The sequence below is a fragment of the Hyla sarda genome, chromosome 3 (genome assembly GCF_029499605.1).
Source record: "Hyla sarda isolate aHylSar1 chromosome 3, aHylSar1.hap1, whole genome shotgun sequence".
In the NCBI taxonomy this organism is placed as follows: domain Eukaryota; kingdom Metazoa; phylum Chordata; class Amphibia; order Anura; family Hylidae; genus Hyla; species Hyla sarda.
Genome location: NC_079191.1, coordinates 265,843,603 through 265,862,319, shown reverse-complemented (window position 1 = coordinate 265,862,319; position 18,717 = coordinate 265,843,603). Strand labels below are relative to the sequence as shown.

At 42.0% G+C, this 18,717-nt stretch overlaps 1 protein-coding gene across 7 annotated transcripts in view; it reads right to left on the bottom strand.

The window, feature by feature from the left end:
- The window catches only part of EYA4 (EYA transcriptional coactivator and phosphatase 4), a 401,807-nt gene that overhangs the window by 307,080 nt on the left and 76,010 nt on the right, over positions 1 to 18,717 (bottom strand). For all 7 annotated transcript variants that reach the window (XR_008891352.1, XM_056566571.1, XM_056566572.1 and 4 more), the window contains exon 2: positions 14,464 to 14,549. Coding sequence is in view for 6 of the 7 variants with exons in the window: in XM_056566571.1 (XP_056422546.1) it covers positions 14,464 to 14,496 (33 nt within the window). In the remaining variant the exon portion in view is untranslated. The remainder of the gene's footprint in view (positions 1 to 14,463; positions 14,550 to 18,717) is intronic.

The following is an 18,717-nucleotide window of genomic DNA, read 5'->3' as shown; positions in this document are numbered from 1 at the left end:
TCCCGGCTAGCTCAGTCAGCTGTTTGGGACAACCAAGGTGAAATCATGGCGTACCGAACAGCTGGAACACACAAGGAGGGCTCCTACCTTCGTCCTGTGTGTCCGATCCCTGAATGACTGCTCAGTGCCTGAGATCCAGGCATGAGCAGTCAAGCGCCAGAATTATTGATCAATGTTATCCTATGGGATAACAGTGATCAATGTAAAAGATCAGTGTGTGCAGTGTTATTGTCCCCTATGGGGGCTGTAACATTGTAAAAAAAAAGTGGAAAAAAAAGTTAAAGATCATTTAACCCTTTCCCTAATAAAAGTTTTAATCACACCCCTTTTCCCATTTAGAAAAAAAACTGTGTAAATAAAAATAAACATGTGGTATCGCCACATGCAGAAATGTCCGAATATTAAAAATGTCTCATTAATTAAACCGTACAATCAATGGTGTATGCGCAAAAAAATTCAAAAGTCTAAAATAGTGTATTTTTGGTCACTTTTATATAATGAAAAAATGAATAAAAAGCGATCAAAAAGTCTGATCAATTCGCGAAAAACTTCAGATCACGCAGCAAAAAAGGAGCCCTCATACCACCCCGTACGCGGAAAAAAAAAGGTTATAGGGGTCAATAGATGACAATTTTAAATGTTTTAATTTTTGTGTAGTTATGATTTTATTCAGAAATACAACAAAATCAAACCTATAAAAGTAGGGTATCATTTTAATTGTATGGACCTACAGAATAAAGTGAACGTGTAATTTTTACCCAAATATACTGCGTAGAAACGAAAGTTACAAAATGGTGTTTTTTCTTCTATTTTTTTTTCTGTTTCGCCATAGATTTTTGCCAAAATTACTGATGTCATTACAAAGTACAATTGGTGGCGCAAAAAGTAAGCCATCATATGGACTTTTAGGTGCAAAATTTAAAGAATTATGATTTTTTAAAGGTGGGGAGGAAAAAACGAAAGTGCAAAAACGGAAAAACCGTGAGTCCTTAAAGGGGTTGTCCAGTGATGAAAAACTTATCCCCTATCTTAAGGATAGGGGATAAGTTTCAGATCGTGGGGGGTCCGACCACTGGGGCCCCCAGCGATCTCCTGTACTGGGCCCCGAATCTCTGGCCAGATAGCGCGTGTTGACCACAGCGGGAAGTGGCGTCCGACACGCCCCCTCAATACAACTCTGTGGAAGAGCCGGAGATTGCCAAAAAGACAGTGCTCCGGCTCTGTCATAGAGTTGTGTTGAGGGTGTGTGTCATCAGCAGCTTCATGCGGTGGTCAACACGACCCCTTCCTGCGGGCTGTCGGGGCCCCATACAGGATATCGCGGGAGGCCCCAGCGGTCGGACCACCTGGGATCTGAAACGTATCCCCTATCCTTAGGATAGGGGATACGTTTTTCACCACTGGATATCTCCTTTAAGGGGTTAGGTGTTCCCTTTATGTTTTTTTAGCAGTGTATTTACACATTAGTATTGTTCATCTGCAGTATAGAGTCAGAGCCACAGGAAGCATCAAGAGATACACGTGTGTGCATCATAAAATGGTATACTGCCACATTAAACAAGAATTGAAAACAGTGACCGGTTATATGGAGCGTCCAATGTTCATCACAGTCAGTTACTTAAAGTCTCTTGGCAATACATCTGGGATACATAAAAAGGTACTAATTATGTCCCAATAATTTGTTGCAGGGTGCAGAAGTGTTAAGCATCATTCAGAGCCTATACTTAACCCTTTTCCCAAATGAACCAAAACATTTTATAACAGCGACTTATTATTGCATTAAATGAAAATGAAACTGCCACTTATCCACTCCATTCAGATGTGTGGCGTATTCTGCATTTTATTGTAAAACTCGCTTCCAACATCTGGCGTACTGAAAGTTAAAAGCTGAATAGGGGACGCACTCCCATTCCAGCAAGTTTATCTGAGGAACTTGGGAGACTGCAGGAAAGGAAGGAAACAGACCTTGGGAAATAAATAATTAAACAATAAAAGGGAAACCTTAGGGGCTAATTAAATATAAGGCATAATCAAATTGGATATGGAAATATAGACACAGCTGACAATGCTTTGGAGTAAACGTATGTTGATAAATAGTCTTTTCTAATTACACGTTTGCTCTCATAACTAAAGTCTAGATTTTCTGGGCTGCAAGCCAAATCTATCGCAGTCTAGACATGGAGGTCTGTTTCCCAGCTATTCCCTACCATACACAATCTTCTAGAAATGACATGCAATATACCTATGCACTAACAAAGACATGGGGGATTTATCATTGTTAATATATGAAACCAGCAGTGGAGGAATGAATAATTTTGTGCATGACATTTCATTCCCAAAAATTCTTTTTGTTTCCAATTAAAATAATCAATACAGTTGTTGCCTTTTCCATAGGCCATATGGTCAGACCATAGCTAAGCAGAGACAGGAGAAGATAGAGTGCCTCTTAATTCTAGCAATCAACAGTGCCTAGCAGACCCCTACCAATCATACACTCATAGCATATCCTAGTAATATGCTATCAATTAGAGATGAGCGAACTTTTGAGAAATTCGATTCGGTCAATTCGCTGAATTTTTTTGAAAAAATTTGGTTTGATCCGAATTCAGTTGCGGCGAATCTATATTAAAAATGGCTATTTCTGGACTACACAGAGCCTCAATAGGGGTGTAGAACACTTTGCTTTGTTCTAACACATATGGAGTGTGCTGGGGTAGTGAAATAATACTGTTATTCAGAAAGACATGCAGATTACAGTCATCACTTTTAGAATCACTGCCACAGAGCGACACAATGACAGATCCTGGAGGTGGCATCAGTATGAGGAGACCATATAGTGGCTGAATGACACAGCTAGGATGTGGCTGAAGCATGAGGAGACCATATAGTGGCTGAATAACACAGTGTGGAGGTGTTGACAGCATGAGGAGGATATACAGGGGCTAAATGACACAGCATGGAGGTGTTGGCAGCAGGAGGAGACCATATATTGGCTTAATGACACAGCTTGAATGTGGCTGAAGCATGAGGAGACCATATAGTGTCTGAATGGCACAGCCTGGAGTTGGCTGAAGCATGAGGAGATCTTATAGTGTCTGAATGGGACAGTCTGGAGTTGGCAGCAGCATGAGTACACACTAGGGCTTCACAGTCCCTAAGATTAAAACACAAATTTTGAAATTTAAATTGAATATTTAGGGCAGCTAGTGCTACCATAACATTTTTTTAGCACCAGGCACAGCAGCATCAGTAAACCATATATTGGCTGAATGACACAGCCTGGAGTTGGCAGAAGCATGAGAAGATCATTGAAATGTAAGATTTATAAATAGAAATTGAGGATTTTGAAATTGAAATTTTAACTTTCAAGTTTCAGTGTCCCGGGCCCGGCATGTGGGTACAAAGTACCAAATCTAACAAGAAGTCACATGTCACATGGCAGCACAATGACAGAGCCTGGGGGGGCATCAGTATGAGACCATATAGTGGCTGAATGGCACAGCCTGGAGTTGGCTGAAGAATGAGAAGAGACAATATAGTGGATGAATAAGACAGCCTGGAGGTGGCATCAGTATGAGGAGACCATTGAGTGGCTGAATGGCACAGCCTGGAGGTGGCTGAAGCATGAGGAGACCATATAGTGGCTGAATTACACAGCCTGAAGTTTGTGGCAGCATGAGGAGACCATATAGTGTCTGAATGGCACAGCCTGGAGTTGGCGGCAGATGAGGAGACAATAGGGCCACATAATCTCTAAGAATAAAAGATGAATTTTGAAATTTCCATTGAAGATGTGCGGGGCTTGTCTTCTTCGCAAAGAAATTATGGCTTGGCACTATCCACCTCGGCTCAGCACAAGCCATCAGTTCTCTGAAAGGTGCAGAGTCCACCACTTGAAAAGGGAGGGACTGCAGCACCAGCAACTTGGACAGGAGCTTATTCAGCTTCTGTGCCATTGGATGAGTGGGCACATACTGTTGTCTCTTGGACATGGCTTTGCCAATGGATTGTTGGCAGAATGGTTGACTAAAAGTAGGAGGAGCAGGAGCATCTGGAGCGACAGAAGGAGGGTATGATACACAGCTCCATTCGGCTGAGGTGGTGGAGCCTTGGCTGGCTGAAAGTGGGAGCGGCATGCCACTGGGTGATGCAGCAGTCTGGACCACTACATCTGAGCCATGGTTTTCCCAGGCCACTTTATGGTGGCGAAGCATATGTTGACACATGGCCGTGGTGCCAACAATGGGACCTGGCCACGCCTCACCTTCTGCCGACACATCTTGCATATGGCTATGTGAACCTCCTCCGGATGCTTGATGAAAAACTGCCACACCGCCGAGTAGCTAATTTTCCCATCAACAGTCAGCACTAATTGACTGCTACTGCCGCCGTATCCAGGAACCCCCCACTACCTCCCAGGAAGGTAGGCTGCCGCGAAGCAGGTGGTCTCCCCCAGGCACGTTTGGCTCCAGAATTTCCACTTCTGCCACCATGCTGACTGCCAACCATGGTACCACCTTGCTGACTCAGCTGGTCCCTCACGGGCAACCTGCAACTCTCTTCTCCTTTTGATGATAAAGCTACCAATTGCGATCAGCTTCTTCATCATCATCAACGTTACTGATGTCCTGCTCAGGTTCCTCAACAGTGTCTGCTTCAGGACCCTGAACCCTGGCAACACCGCCTCCCACGTCACTCTCCTCATCTCTACTTGCCCGCCTAGCTGAGGAAGCAGCAGATGTCTCCTCCACTTGTTGGCTGGGCAGTAGCTGCTGACTGTCCTCTATTAGATCGTCCTCAGTGAATAGTGGAGCTGAACCCACAGTATAAGATCCTTCTGTAGGGGAGGGAACAGCATAGGACAGAGGCAATGGGAGGACAGGGATTGCTCCCGGGCCATGCCAACTTAGGGTTTTGTCTGAGGAACCCACAGACTGTTGACTGGGGATATCAGATGTCACTTGGGATGAAGTGGATGACCGTGTTAACCAATCGACGACGGCAGATGGGTTGCTGGTCGAGACACGACCACTAGCTGATACCGGAAGCTCAGGCCTCTTGCTGCAACTCCTGCTGCCACTCGCCCCTAGTCTGCTGCAACCTCTGTCTGATGAATTTAGGCCTCTGCCACTCCTCTGTACACTTCCTGATACTTCTCTGCGTGACATACTTAGTGCGTATGTGAGGGGAGTACAATACGCTTCACTACGCCTAAACAGTTTTTGTCTAGAACAGCAGCAGGTGTGTACTTTTGCCTGGACTTTCACAGTATCTAGGCCCTAGACAGATTAGCAGGTACAAAATAGTACACTACTTAGATGTAGGTATGTGGTATGCACTTATGAGGGCAGAAAAATGCGCTACTGTACGCTTCAATAATTATTTGAGTGAAACACCAGTCAGTGATTACTTTTGGCTGTCCTTTCACAGTATGTAGGCCCTTGACAGATTAACAGAAACAAAATAGTACACCACTTATATGTAGGTATGTGGTATGCACTTATAAGGGCAGAAAAATGGGGTACAGTACGCTTACAAAAAAAGTATTTTTGCACAACCCCAGCAGAACACAACAGTGCTGCAGCACAAAAAAGCCGTGTACTAAACTAAAAATTTCACTCTGTCAAAAACTATTAGAAATGGACTGCTAGGTATTATACAGTCTACAGACTTGTATAACCAGCAGATGATTTGTTGTGGAACAAAGACAAAGAATTGTAATGAAGTTGAGGCAGTTGAGGCAATGTATTAGGAATCACACAGCTATCTGCCCCTCTCTGTAATACATTGCTGAAGAAAGTAACTGGTAGGTTTATGGCTGCAGTAAAAATCCTTTTCAGTGAAAAAAACACTGCTCTCTGTCCACCAGAACGCTGATGTGACTAGGATGTGAAACGCTGCTGGAATGAGCTTTTCTCTGTAACGCACACAGCCTTGTCCATCCTATCTGTATGCAGTGTAATGAATGATATAACGAGCCTCAAAATGGCTGCCGAATATATAGGGCTGTGATATCACACGGGTGACTGACTGCTGATAGGCTGCATCCTGCATGTGATTCAGGGTCATCCCGCCTTCTTCCCTTCCCACCTTGCCTTCCCAGCATTCCTTGCCCCATGTACTGATATGTGGATTCACCATTTTAGATGTCCTGGAACCTTGCCGCAGTAAATGGAGTTTAATGAATTCGGGTTCATCAGCTCCGATTCGCTCATCTCTACTATCAATGATTGCACAAGGCAGTCTCCTTAACCCCTCAAGGACACATTCTATTTTGGCATTCCTGATGTAGTCATTTTTTTATGTTTTCATCAATGTTTTTTGCGGTACAAGTAATTCAGTAAGTTGTACCGTAATCTTAGAAATACTGCTTATGGATTTCCTCAGGTGTCGGTGTATACGATTTAGTACATTACAAATTAAATAAAGGTTCCGCAATTGTTAATTTTCACAATTGTGAAAAGTTACATAAAATGTGTAAATCAGAGTAGGGAAAGTTGAGATGTTATACATTCATGGGATTCGGTATGAATGGATGGACGGGAGAGAGAGTGAACCAAATATGGACCCAAGGAACAAGCAGAACGTCCACAAGAAGAAATGAGTACTCCTGACAATTGGTTTATAATGAAAATTATTCATACAGTAATCCTTGGTCTAATTATTGACCCCAACAAACGTGTCAAAACTAAAGCTTCTCACAGGACAAAGAATTCCAATGCCACCCTTTTGGAGTATATATATATATAACACATTGATATATAGGGATGAGTGAATCGAATCTGACAAATCTGAATTTGTTACAAATTTTAGGAAAAAATTGATTCGTAATGAATGCAAATATCGCTGCCATTCGATCATGCGAATTGATTCATTAAACTTCATTTAGTGCGGTACAGGCTCCAGGGCATCTAAAATGGCGGCTCTACATGTGAGGACATGGGGCAAGGAATCCTGGGAAGGTGGGAACAAGGGTCGGTGGGATAACCCGGATTCACATGCAGACTATCAGCAGCCAGCCACCCCTGTGATGTCACAGCCCTATATCATTGGCAGCCATCTTGCGGCCAGTCACATCAGCGTTCTATTACAGAGAGAGAGGGACAGACAGCAGTGTGTGTTGCACAGAAAAGCATTTTTACAGCAGCGATTCACCTCAAGCCCAAATCCAGCCTAGAAGCACTGATAGGAAAGGGAGTGAGATTGAGAGAGAGAGAGTGCAATTTTGGGTGTACTACACAGCGACTGTGTGCTGCAGCACTGGTGTGTACAACAACTGAAAAGCTAATAGTAGCCAGCCAGTTAGGGTGAGCAGAGCACTAAAAGAACTATTAAATGTAACCTTTGCATACATCTAAGTGGTGTACCATTTTGTTCCTGTTAAAGTCTTAAGTGCCTAGATACTGTGAAAGGCCAGTCGAAAGTACACACCTGCTGGTGTTGTAGACAAATACTGTTTTAAGCATACTGGAGCGCATTGTCCTCCCCTCATAAGTACATACCACATACGTACATCTAAGTGGTGTACCATTTTGTTCCTGTTAAAGTCTCAAAGGCCTAGATACTGTAAAAGGCCAGCCAAAAGTACACACCTGCTGGTGTTGTAGACAAATACCTTTTTAAGCGTAGAGGAGCATATTGTACAGGATTATGGGATGAACAACCTCATTCCACTGCTTTATCTACTTCAACACATGTTGGAAACAATGGCTGGTCAGGGCACTGGCGCCTATATCTCACAGCCACATGAGCCCTGTGGGGGGAGGGGCACAGGGGAGCACAGTTTAGGTTTTGCGAAAAGGGGTTGTTTTTCTTGTCATCTGACAGGAGGAGGAGCAGCTAGAGGGTTATGAGGAAGGTGAGACAGAGGACCCAGACACACCGTGGCAGTATGTGGTGGACATAGAGGCAGGGAGTCCCTCCGAGTCACGTGCACAAATGGCACAATGCATGCTCACTTGATTGTGTAGTTACCACTGAATTGTCAACATTCAGCAGCGGAATGACTTCTGGCTCTCCACCTTATTGGAACCTCGCTACCAGCAAAAAATAGTGGCCTTTTTTACACCTCTCTGCGCTCACCTTCCACTGCCATGGCTGCAGGGGAGGTGTGGGGTGGAAGTTCCATTAGCAGCAGCCTGAGTCTGCAGTCGCTGATGAGTAACTTTCTTCACCTGCATAGTGAAGCAACTCATCAGCAGCAGGTAGACCTGGAGCAAGACCTGAACCAGCAGATGGTGGCATACCTTGACATGACCCTGCCAACACACCTTGAAGATCCTCTGGACTTCTGTGCAGCCAAACTTTATTTGTGGCCGCAACTAGCAGAGTTTGCCCTGGAAAGGCTTTCCTGCCCAGCCAGTAGTGTGCCATCAGAACAAGTGTTTAGTGCGGCGGGGGCCATAGTCACCCCAAGGAGAACTTGTCTATCCATGAAAAATGAGGAGAGACTGACCTTTCTGAAGAGGAATCGGGCATGGATCAGCCAGGATTTCCACCCACCAAAGCCTGATTCATCAGAGTAGATTGACCATGGTACCACACCAACACTTAACAAATATGGATAGTGCAAAACATATTTAAGGTGCTGCTCCCCAGTTACAGACATTCCTCCACTTCAGACTACAAGTTAGTATTGAGGATATGCATTAGCTAAAACTTAACTTATCTTGGGATAAAATATATGTACTTAAATTTTTTTTTAAATCAAACAAAAGGAAAGGTGTGCAAAAAACACCATGTGCCACCTACAACACCAAGTATTGATGTGATGCAAAGACCTCTAAAAGGTGGAAGGGAACAATGTATGGTCCATTGTAATCGGTGGGGGTAAAAACTTCCCTTGTAAGGCCCTACTCTAGCATTATTAATTCCCTTCTTGGCAAGTGTCACTTGCCCTAAAAATGAACAGGAACCTCTCCCTATTTCCACCTATAAACACTGCCATTTCACAGGGTTTTTAGGTGGAAATAGGGAGAGCTTCCTGTGTGGGGCCGCCCTTTTAATGGCAAGTAACACTTGCCAAGAAGGGAATTAATAGGGTGAGAGTAGGTCCTTACAGGGGAATTTTTTATCCCCACCTGTTACAATGGACAATACGTTGTTCCCTTTCACCTTTTCGAGTAAAGTGTTACTAGTCTGTAAAAGGGCGGAAATAGGGAGAGGTTCCTGTGTGGGGCCGCCCTTTTTATTGCAAGTAACACTTGCCAAGAAGGGAATTAATAATGTGAGAGTAGGACCTTACCGGGGAAGTTTATACCCTCATCAGTTACAATGAACCATTTGTTGTTCCCTTCTACCTTTTAGAGGTCTTTGCATCACATCAATACTTGGTGGTGTAGGTGGCACGTGTTTTTTTTTTGCACACCTTTCCTTTTGTTTGATTTAAAAAAAATTGTGGTACATATATTTTATCCTAAGAATATTATTGAAAGTTAAGTTTTACAAAATGCATATCCTCAATACTTCCTTGTGCAAACTAACACTTTTAGAAAAGAGGCCGTTTTCTTCTGCCTACCTGCCTGAGCTACCATTCTGATCCTTCCACCCGCCTGATGCCACGCATCTGATGCCGAGTTCTCTTTTTTTCACCCACCTTCGTCACCGGGTACTGGCATTGCCACCCAATGCCCCACTATGTCACCCGGTCACTTTCAAGACTCCTGATGCTGATGATGCCACCTCCAGGCTGTCTTATACTGCCACCATATGTTCTCCTCATGCTGATGCCAGCTCCAGGCTGTCTCATTCTTCCAACATATGTTCTCTTCATGCTGCTGCCACCTCCAGGCTGTCTCATTCTGCAACTATTTGGGCTCCTCATGCTGCCCCACCTCCAGGCTGTGTCCGTCAGCCACTATATGGTCTCCTCATGCTGCTGCCAACTCCAGGCTGTCATTCAGCCACTATATGGTATTCTCATGCTGCCGCCAACTCCAGGCTGTCATTCAGCCACTATATGGTCTCCTCATGCTGCCGCCAAATCCAGGCTGTGTCATTCAGCCACTATGTGGTCTCCTTATGCTGCCACCAACTCCGGGCTGAATTGGCCGAATTGAATTTTTGAAAAATCCACTCATCTCTATTGACATACTTTAACTTACTCTAAAACCAATGGAAAATAAAAAAAATTCTACAGTTACAATTTTGCACCATTCATTGTTCTGCATAAGTAACAAGTTACTTTTACTTTGCTAGTAGGATTACAGCAATATTATGTACCTATGTTGTTTTTTTTTTTTTTTTTTACAAAGTTCACTGTGTGGCATAATTGTCATACAGTACATCTTAAGTTTATATGCACTGCTTATAGAAAGTTTTCAGACCCTTTTACTTTATTAACATTTGGTATGTTGCTGCCTTGTGCTTAAATGAAAAAAATCAGTTTTCCATCTATCATTCAGCCCATAATACCATATAATGACATGAAAACCAGAATTCTAGAAATTTTAGAATATTTATGGAAAAGGAAAAATTAAAATTTTGGATACACATATTCACACCCTTTGCTATTACATTTAAAATGTGCTGTGGCCTCCCATTTCCTTAGATTATCTTTTTGATGTTTCTAGCCCTTGATCAAAATTACATGTGGTAAATTACATTGATTTGACATGATCTGGATCCCACAGCCGTGGGTATTTGGTAATATTAACTGTGCATGTTTCAGATCTCTATAGTCTTCTTCAGCAGCATGGTAATAAGCTATTACAAGATCTATCTACTTGTATAGACTTTAAACCTGTAATTGACGCAAAGTACTTCCTGAAACTATTATTAATATATCAATTCTACTATTTTGGTTAAAAAAAAAAACTATTAAAAGTGGTTCATTATTTAGTTGTATTAAAGAGGTTATTCACCATAAAGTGATTTTCGTACGTACCCACCAGACAGTAATGGACATGCTTAGGAAGGAGCCGTGCTTGTCTTGGGGCTAAATGGCTATGTGGTGAACCACAGTGTATATCGGGACCACGGGTGTAGCGGTGTAGGTGGAGGGGCAAGATGGTATTAACCCCCGGGGCAAGGTGTTGTTAAACCCTAATGTTTGTGACGCTAGAGTGGTTTTTGGGTACAGGAACCACACAAACAGTATTTCCACTATTCCAATGACTAGGTAGATAGACTTTTGACTTACTGGAATGATTGTAGATTTGAGGCCTTCCAGGTGCTGGTCACTAGCACTGAGATCTCCGGTTGTTTGCTGGTCTCAGTAAAGAAGCACAAGTGCTATGAGAGAGAATTGTAATGGCCGCCGCCTTATATAGAGGGGGGCTGATCCAAAGCCCATTGGTCAAGCTGCAGGTCATAGGTTAAGCTGGTGCCCTCTGGGTAACATCATGCGATAACATAACATGTAACATGTGACATTTCACAGCATCTCACAGGTCCTTTATACTAACTAGACATTAATACACTGACTACAATCCCATTATAATAAATGACAATACAGGAACAGCAGGGGGGGGGGGGACTGCAGGAGAGCCCCCAGGTCTCTGAGGGACTCAACCAGACAGGGCCTAAGGGTAGTGCATGTTCTGTACTGGAACATTACAGCTATGTTGTGAGATTACCATAAAGCTGATGAAATATTTTCATGAACTGGCTATTTCCCATTGGAGTTTGTTCTCATATTCCTTGTTTGGAAGTGTGAGGTCTCTTTTCTTCGTCCCACACATCAGCCACCCCACCCAATGAAACACACCTATGATCTCTTCAATGCAATATACCAGTGTTTTCTGACCAGGTTGCCTCCAGCTGTTGCAAAAACAGAATGATCTTCCTCCCACCTAGCAGTCGCTTTACCCATTAAAGCAAAGACAGGCTCCCTCTGATCACCTGGCTAGCGATGTAATGTCTCAAGCTGCACTGCAACCTGAAAAACCTGAGACGTCATTTTGTATGTTGTTAAAAATAAACCTTGGGGCAAAAATCACAGAAGAATTTGCTTGACTACCATTAAACACAGGTAAAGACACCAGATTATGAACTACACTAACTTTACAGCCTCTGGAGCATAGTAAAAAAAAAAAAAAAAAAAAAAATATGCAGGAATACCCCAATGAAGCCACCAATTCTGCTAGTTTGATGGATTTTTGCCAATTTGGACATTCTCTTTTATACAAATATATACAGAGCTAAGGATGTATAGGTTTTAGCTAGCTACATTAAGGTCTGTTATTGCTTACCGTCTGTAAGGACCCTATGGCATTCTAATAGAAAGGACCTGGATGTCCTAACTAGCCTAGAGGACTGAATATATTTCTGTGTAAGCTGCTGATACTCCATGTAGTAGGGGTTAAAAGTATAATCACCGTACCACCAGTAAAGTTGGATAAAAGCTTTTACATGATATAATGAAGGGGAAAATAATCCCTCTTTGGATGTTGTACACAAGGCATTCATAAACTAAACCAAATATTTTAGTGCCATCTGTTTAGTCAATTGTTTAATGCTTTCTTAACACCATAACAAACAAAAAAACACAGCTCTAAGAACAAGGGATTCAGAGGATGAAATTACACCAGGAAACTACAACATTTACCTGTCAATTCATCACTTTCTGAGGGTGGAGAGGTGGAGATTTATCAAACGCCTATTCTTGGATTACAATAGGACAAATCTTACAAGAGGGATGTTTGGGTAATAGAAAAACAAATGACATGCAGAGCATACAATCTACATGACTCTTTTTTTTCCCAAGAAAACAAACACTGAAGAAAAAAAGGCTGTGTGTTAAACAATGAAAATATTGTAGTAATAAAAAAATATTTTATTATGCACAGAAGAGACTGGCAGGTGAGTATACTTACTGACTCTCACAATCATGCTACAAATAACAACATTAAAGGACAAGTCTCATGGACAAGAATGTATCCCCTATCCGAAGGATAGGGGATAAGTTTTAGATCGCTGGGGGTCGAGTGTTGGGGCCCCCCGTGATCTGTTTTGAGCCCCAGTGTGCTAGAACAGGAGCACATCACGCCCCCCTACCGAAGTGGAGGCCGCCACGCCCCCACCATATAGCTCTAGGGAGAGCCGAAGATTGCCAAACGGCTCTCCCATAGAACTATATGGAGGGACCGTGGCGGCCTCCGCTTTGGATGGAGGTCATGACGGGTTGGAGGTCATGGAGGGAGCGTGGCGGCCTCTGCTTTGGATGGAGGACCTGTGGTAGCGCACTGGGGCTTCAAACAGGAGATCGTGGGGGGGAGGGCAGCGTTCGGACCCCGCGTGATCTAAAACTCATGGACAAAAACGTATCCCCTATCCAAAGGATAGGGGATACGTTTTTGTCCATGAGACTTGTCCTTTAATGATATTTTAAAAATTTTAAATAAAGCATACTTATCTGCTCACTCTTCTTCCACTCAGACAGTGCCTAGTCCCCGCTGCTCACTGCTTTTGATGACAGGCCAATACTGCAGGAAAGGCCCACTTACCTAATCACAGTCCTTAGCAATAATTTACCTTAGCCTGTGACTGGCTGAAAAGGCATTTCCTGTAGTGTTGAGCAAAAAGTGATGAGCAGCGCAGACTCCAGTATTGTCAGAACAACAGAAACAGGGAATCAGGCATCCTGGGGGAGATTTCTCAAAACCTGTGTAGTGGAAGAGTGGAGCAGTCACCCATAGCAAAGAATCAGAGTTCATCTTTCATTCTGTAGGAAACTGCACCACTCTCTCCTGTACACAGGTTTTGAATTAGGCTATGTTCACACATTCAGGCTTTTAAAGAAGTATCATGGAAAAAATGTATCCCCTATCTAAAGGGAGATACATTTTAGATCAATTGGGTCCCGGCTCTCCTTCACAACGGTGCATCACGACCCTGGCCCAAAGCGGGGGCTGCCACGCCCCCTCTATATAGCTCTATGGGAGAGCCATAGTTTGCTATATGGAGGGGGCATCACTGTGAAGGAGAGTCGGGGCTCCAAACAGGAAATCATGGGGGCCCCAGTGCTCGGACCCCCCGCAATCTAAAACATATTCCCGATCCTTCAGATAGGGCATACGTTTTCTTCCATGATACTTCTTAAATTGAAATTATGGAATACAAAGCCAGGAATGGATTTGAATAGAGGTAAATGCACTCTGTTTATGATCTGATTCTGGCTTTGTATTCAATAAATGCAATTAAAAATCTAAACGTGTGAACACAGCCTTTCTTTCCTCACCAGCCTGCTAACAAAGCATATATTTATTGCTTTTCCAGTGCAGAAAATGACAGTGCAGAGATTCAAGAAAATGCATAGATTCAAAATATCACGGTGGTGTAAATAAATAAACAAATGTAATCCACTGCAAAGTAAATTGTGCAAACAAACAAATGAATTTTTAGGAATTATAAAGCAATAAGTGCAATGGAAAACAATATTTTTTGACACTGTTAAGAATGAACACATAGCAGCAGTGAAATGTGTTTAGCATATGTAGATTGAGAAAGCTGTATGGTACTTACTGTTTGCTCATTCAGATCCTGACCGTCGTCCATTAAGGTTCCTCTGTAAGGTCCAAGTATTTAAGTAACGTCACACAGTATAATTCCTGCAATGGAAAAAAAAGAAAGGCATTTTATTCACTGTTTGTCATAAAAACAGTAAATATTAGTAGCCATATTAGTCCAGTGATGCTGATGCAAAATCAAAAAATGTTGCAGTATCTTGTAATACCTTTTTTTATTGGACTAACAGAATTTTGAACATTCTGAATTCACATGGTAAACATTTATTAATATTTGTTTTTTTTATGTTTAGAAAGCAGCTGTGCTCCATTTTCATTCATGACATTTAACATATTTATATCTTGCACTAATATACAGTATATCTAGAACAATAGAAAACAAAAAGCCAAGTATTTTCGGGGGGATTTCTCAAAAATTGTGTGCCATTTTTGTTTTAGGAGAAATGGGTGTATTAACTCCTTAAGGACACATGACTTACCGCTACGTCATGTGTCCCGGTCCTGCGATATAACACGGGGTTACACGGTAACCCTGCATCATATCGCGGCGGGCCCGGCGTCATAGTGAAGCCGGGACCAGCCGCTAATAGCGCGCGGCACCGATCGCGGTGCCGCACGCTATTAACCCTTTAGCCGCGCGCTCAAAGCGGAGCCGCGCGGCAAAAAACGAAAGTGAAAGTGCCCGGCTAGCTCAGGGAACTGTTCGGGATCACCGTGGTTTAATCGCGGCATCCCGAACAGCTGTACTACAGGAGGAAGGTCTCTTACCTTCCTTCCTGCAGTCCGATCGCTGATTGAATGCTTCAAGCCTGAGATTTCACTGATTGTTGCCATGCAACGGCAAGGCAGCAGTCTGTGAATGAAATCAGCCATTGCAAGCTGATAGGTCTCTATGGCACCTATCAGCTTGCAAAAAAAAAGTTAAAAAAAAGTGTTAAAAAAAAGTGAACCCTTTCAGGTATTCCCTTCTGAATTAAAAGTTTGAATCACCTGGCATTTCCTAGTAACAAAATAAAACGGTATAAATAAAAATAAAAATACACATATGGTATCACCGCGTGTGGAAATGTCCGAATTATAAAAATATACGACTTTTTAAACCGCACGTTCAATGGCGTACGCGCAAAAAAAAATGAATAAAAAGTGATCAAAAAGTCTGATGAGAACAAACAGATCACGGCGCAAAAAATGAGCCCTCATAGCACCCTGAACACATAAAAATAAAAAAGTTAAAGGGGTCAGAAGATGACCATTTTAAACATATACATTTTCCTGCATGTATTCATGTATACAAGTAGGGTATCATTTTAACTGTATGGACCTACAGAATGAAGATAAGGTGTCATAATAGTGTTTTTTCATCAATTTTGTCGCACATTGATTTTTTTTTCATGTTTCACCGTAGATTTTTAGGTAAAATGTCATTACAAAGTAGAATTAGTGACGCAAAAAGTAAGTCATCATATAGAATTTTAGGTGAAAATTTTAAAGAGTTATGATTTTTTAAAGTTAAGGAGGAAAAATTGAAAATGAAAAAACGGAAAAAGCCCCGGTCCTTAAGGGGTTAACTAACAAGAGACTTGTAGGCAGAACCAACAGTTCTGATTATGCATTACATTAGCATTTTTGCCTATCTCTGTATGGTTGCATGAAATGCAGAACAATAAAGTGTCTATTGTTTTTCATGTTGTTATGTAACACACATGCATTATACACAGGCTAAGGCCCATACCTCATACATACATAGCCATAAGGAGTTTTAATTATTTATTCCTTTATTTCACCTTTTTGTCTTTTACATATAGCCCTATCTTTTTCTCTTGTGCATCAAAGCACAGGGTTGATCTAATTCTAACATACACATGATGTTTATTAAGTCTAAATATTGTTATTATTAATAGGGTTATCTAACATAAGTGAATGAATGTGTTATACAGTAATTGACATTCTTACCAAGGATCTGTGCTTGTGTTGATGGTACATGGCCATATTTTGTGTCCCCCATCACTCTGCTGGCTTGTTTTTAGGATCTGGCTACTTCCAGTTTCCGTGACTTCCCTCAGACTACAATCCCCATGATCTTTTTTTTTCAAGGTGGGAGGTGACTTATTGTTCTCCCATTTCCCTCCCACCCATTGCAGCGCTCCCTTTAATCATATGACTTTCCCAACATCACCTGATACACAAGTTCTGGATCTGTGTGATCCCGCATGCACACGTGTGTACCAGTAACATCATAAGGGGTCTGGCTTCACACACAAAAGATTAAATAGCCAAGTCCCCTACAGCACCTGACTTGTGATGTATTGTCTTGGGCCACACAGCCAACTGGGAAAGGTACAAATACATTATTTTGGGTATACATTCCTGAATCCAGTAATTTGTTGTCACTTTTTGTGTATAAAAAAAACCTTTGCTATGAGGGTACCCAGTGTATCATCCACATAGCCTAGTAACCCTGTTTTTGGTGCATGTAAAGGGGTTCATGCAGCAAAGAACAAATATCAAACATTGTATTTCTTTAGGTAGTTTAGAGTCAGTAGTGTGTTTGCAATGACAAGAATCCATCTGGATATGAACTTTATTTTTTGTTGTAGAACTAAAAAATATCAAGAACAGTGTGCTAACATTTTACTTTCATATGGTATCTTGTTCAGGAGTTAAAGCAAGGTAGAGATAAGCAAGCGGAAACACTAAAATTCCAAGCATTAAAATATTTTTTTTTGCAACCTTTTATGTGTCCATTGTTCCTTAGATATTATCTGCTTTTACCTGTCATTATCTGTGCAGACAGATAGACTATCTTTTATCGTCTATCAAGCCTTGAATGAAAACTCCTGCTTAACCCCTTGGGGATGGAGCCCATTATGACCCTAAGGACAGGAGCATTTTTTGCAAATCTGACCACTGTCACTTTAAGCATTAATAACTCTGGGATTCTTTCACTTATTAATTTGATTCCGAGATTGTTTTTACCTGACATATTCTACTTTATGTTAGTGGTAAATTTTCATCGATACTTGCATCATTTCTTGCATCAGAGGACTTAAAAGTTAAGCAGCAATTTTCAAATTTTTTGCAAAATTTTCAAAATCGGAATTTTTCTGGGACCAGTTCAGGTTTGAAGTGGATTTGAAGGGTCTTCTGGTTAGAAATACCCCATAAATTACCCCATTATAAAAACTGCACCCCTCAAAGTATTCAAAATTACATTCTTTAGGTGTTTCACAGGAATAGCAGCAAAGTGAAGGAGAAAATTCAAAATCTTCATTTTTTACACTCGCATGTTCTTGTAGACCCAGTTTTTGATTTTTTACAAGGGGTAAAAGGAAAAAAATCCTCTAAAAATTTTTAAACCAATTTCTCTCGAGTAAGAAAATACCTCATGTGTATGTCAAGTGTTCGGCGGGCGCAGTAGAGGGCTCAGAAGGGAAGGAGCAACAATGGGATTTTGGAGAGTGTTTTTCTGAAATGGTTTTTGGGGGGCATGTCCCATTTAGGAAGCCCCTATGGTGCCAGGACAGCAACCCCCCCCACATCACACACTATTATGGAAACTACACCCCTCAAGGAACGTAACAAGGGGTACAGTGAGCCTTAGCACCCCACAGGTGTTTGACAACTTTTTGTTAAAGTCGGATGTGTAAATGAAAAAAATTTTTTTCACAAAAATGCTGTTTTTTCCCCAAATTTTACTTTTTTACAAGGGGTAATAAGAGAAAATGCCCCCAAAATTTGTAACCCCATTTCTTCTGAGTATGGAAATACCCCATGTTTGGACGTCAAGTGCACTGCGAGCGAACTACAATGCTCAGAAGAGAAGGAGCGCCATTGAGCTTTTAGAGAGATAACTTGCTTGGAATGGAAGTCGGGGGCCATGTGTATTTACAAAGCCCCCCATGGTGCCAGAACAGTGGACCCCCCCCCACTTGTGACCCCATTTTGGAAACTACACCCCTCACGGAATTTAATAAGGGGTACAGTGAGTATTTACAGCCCACTGGCGTTTGACAGATCTTTGGAACAGTGGGATGTGCAAATGAAGAATTAAATTTTTCATTTTCACTGACCACTGTTCCAAAAATCTGTCAGACACCTGTGGGGTGTTAAGGCACACTATACCCCTTGTTACATTCCGTGAGGGGTATAGTTTCCAAAATGGGGTCACATGTGGGTATTTATTTTTTTGGGTTTATGTCAGAACCGCTGTAAAATCGGCCACCCCTGTGCAAATCACCAATTTAGGCCTCAA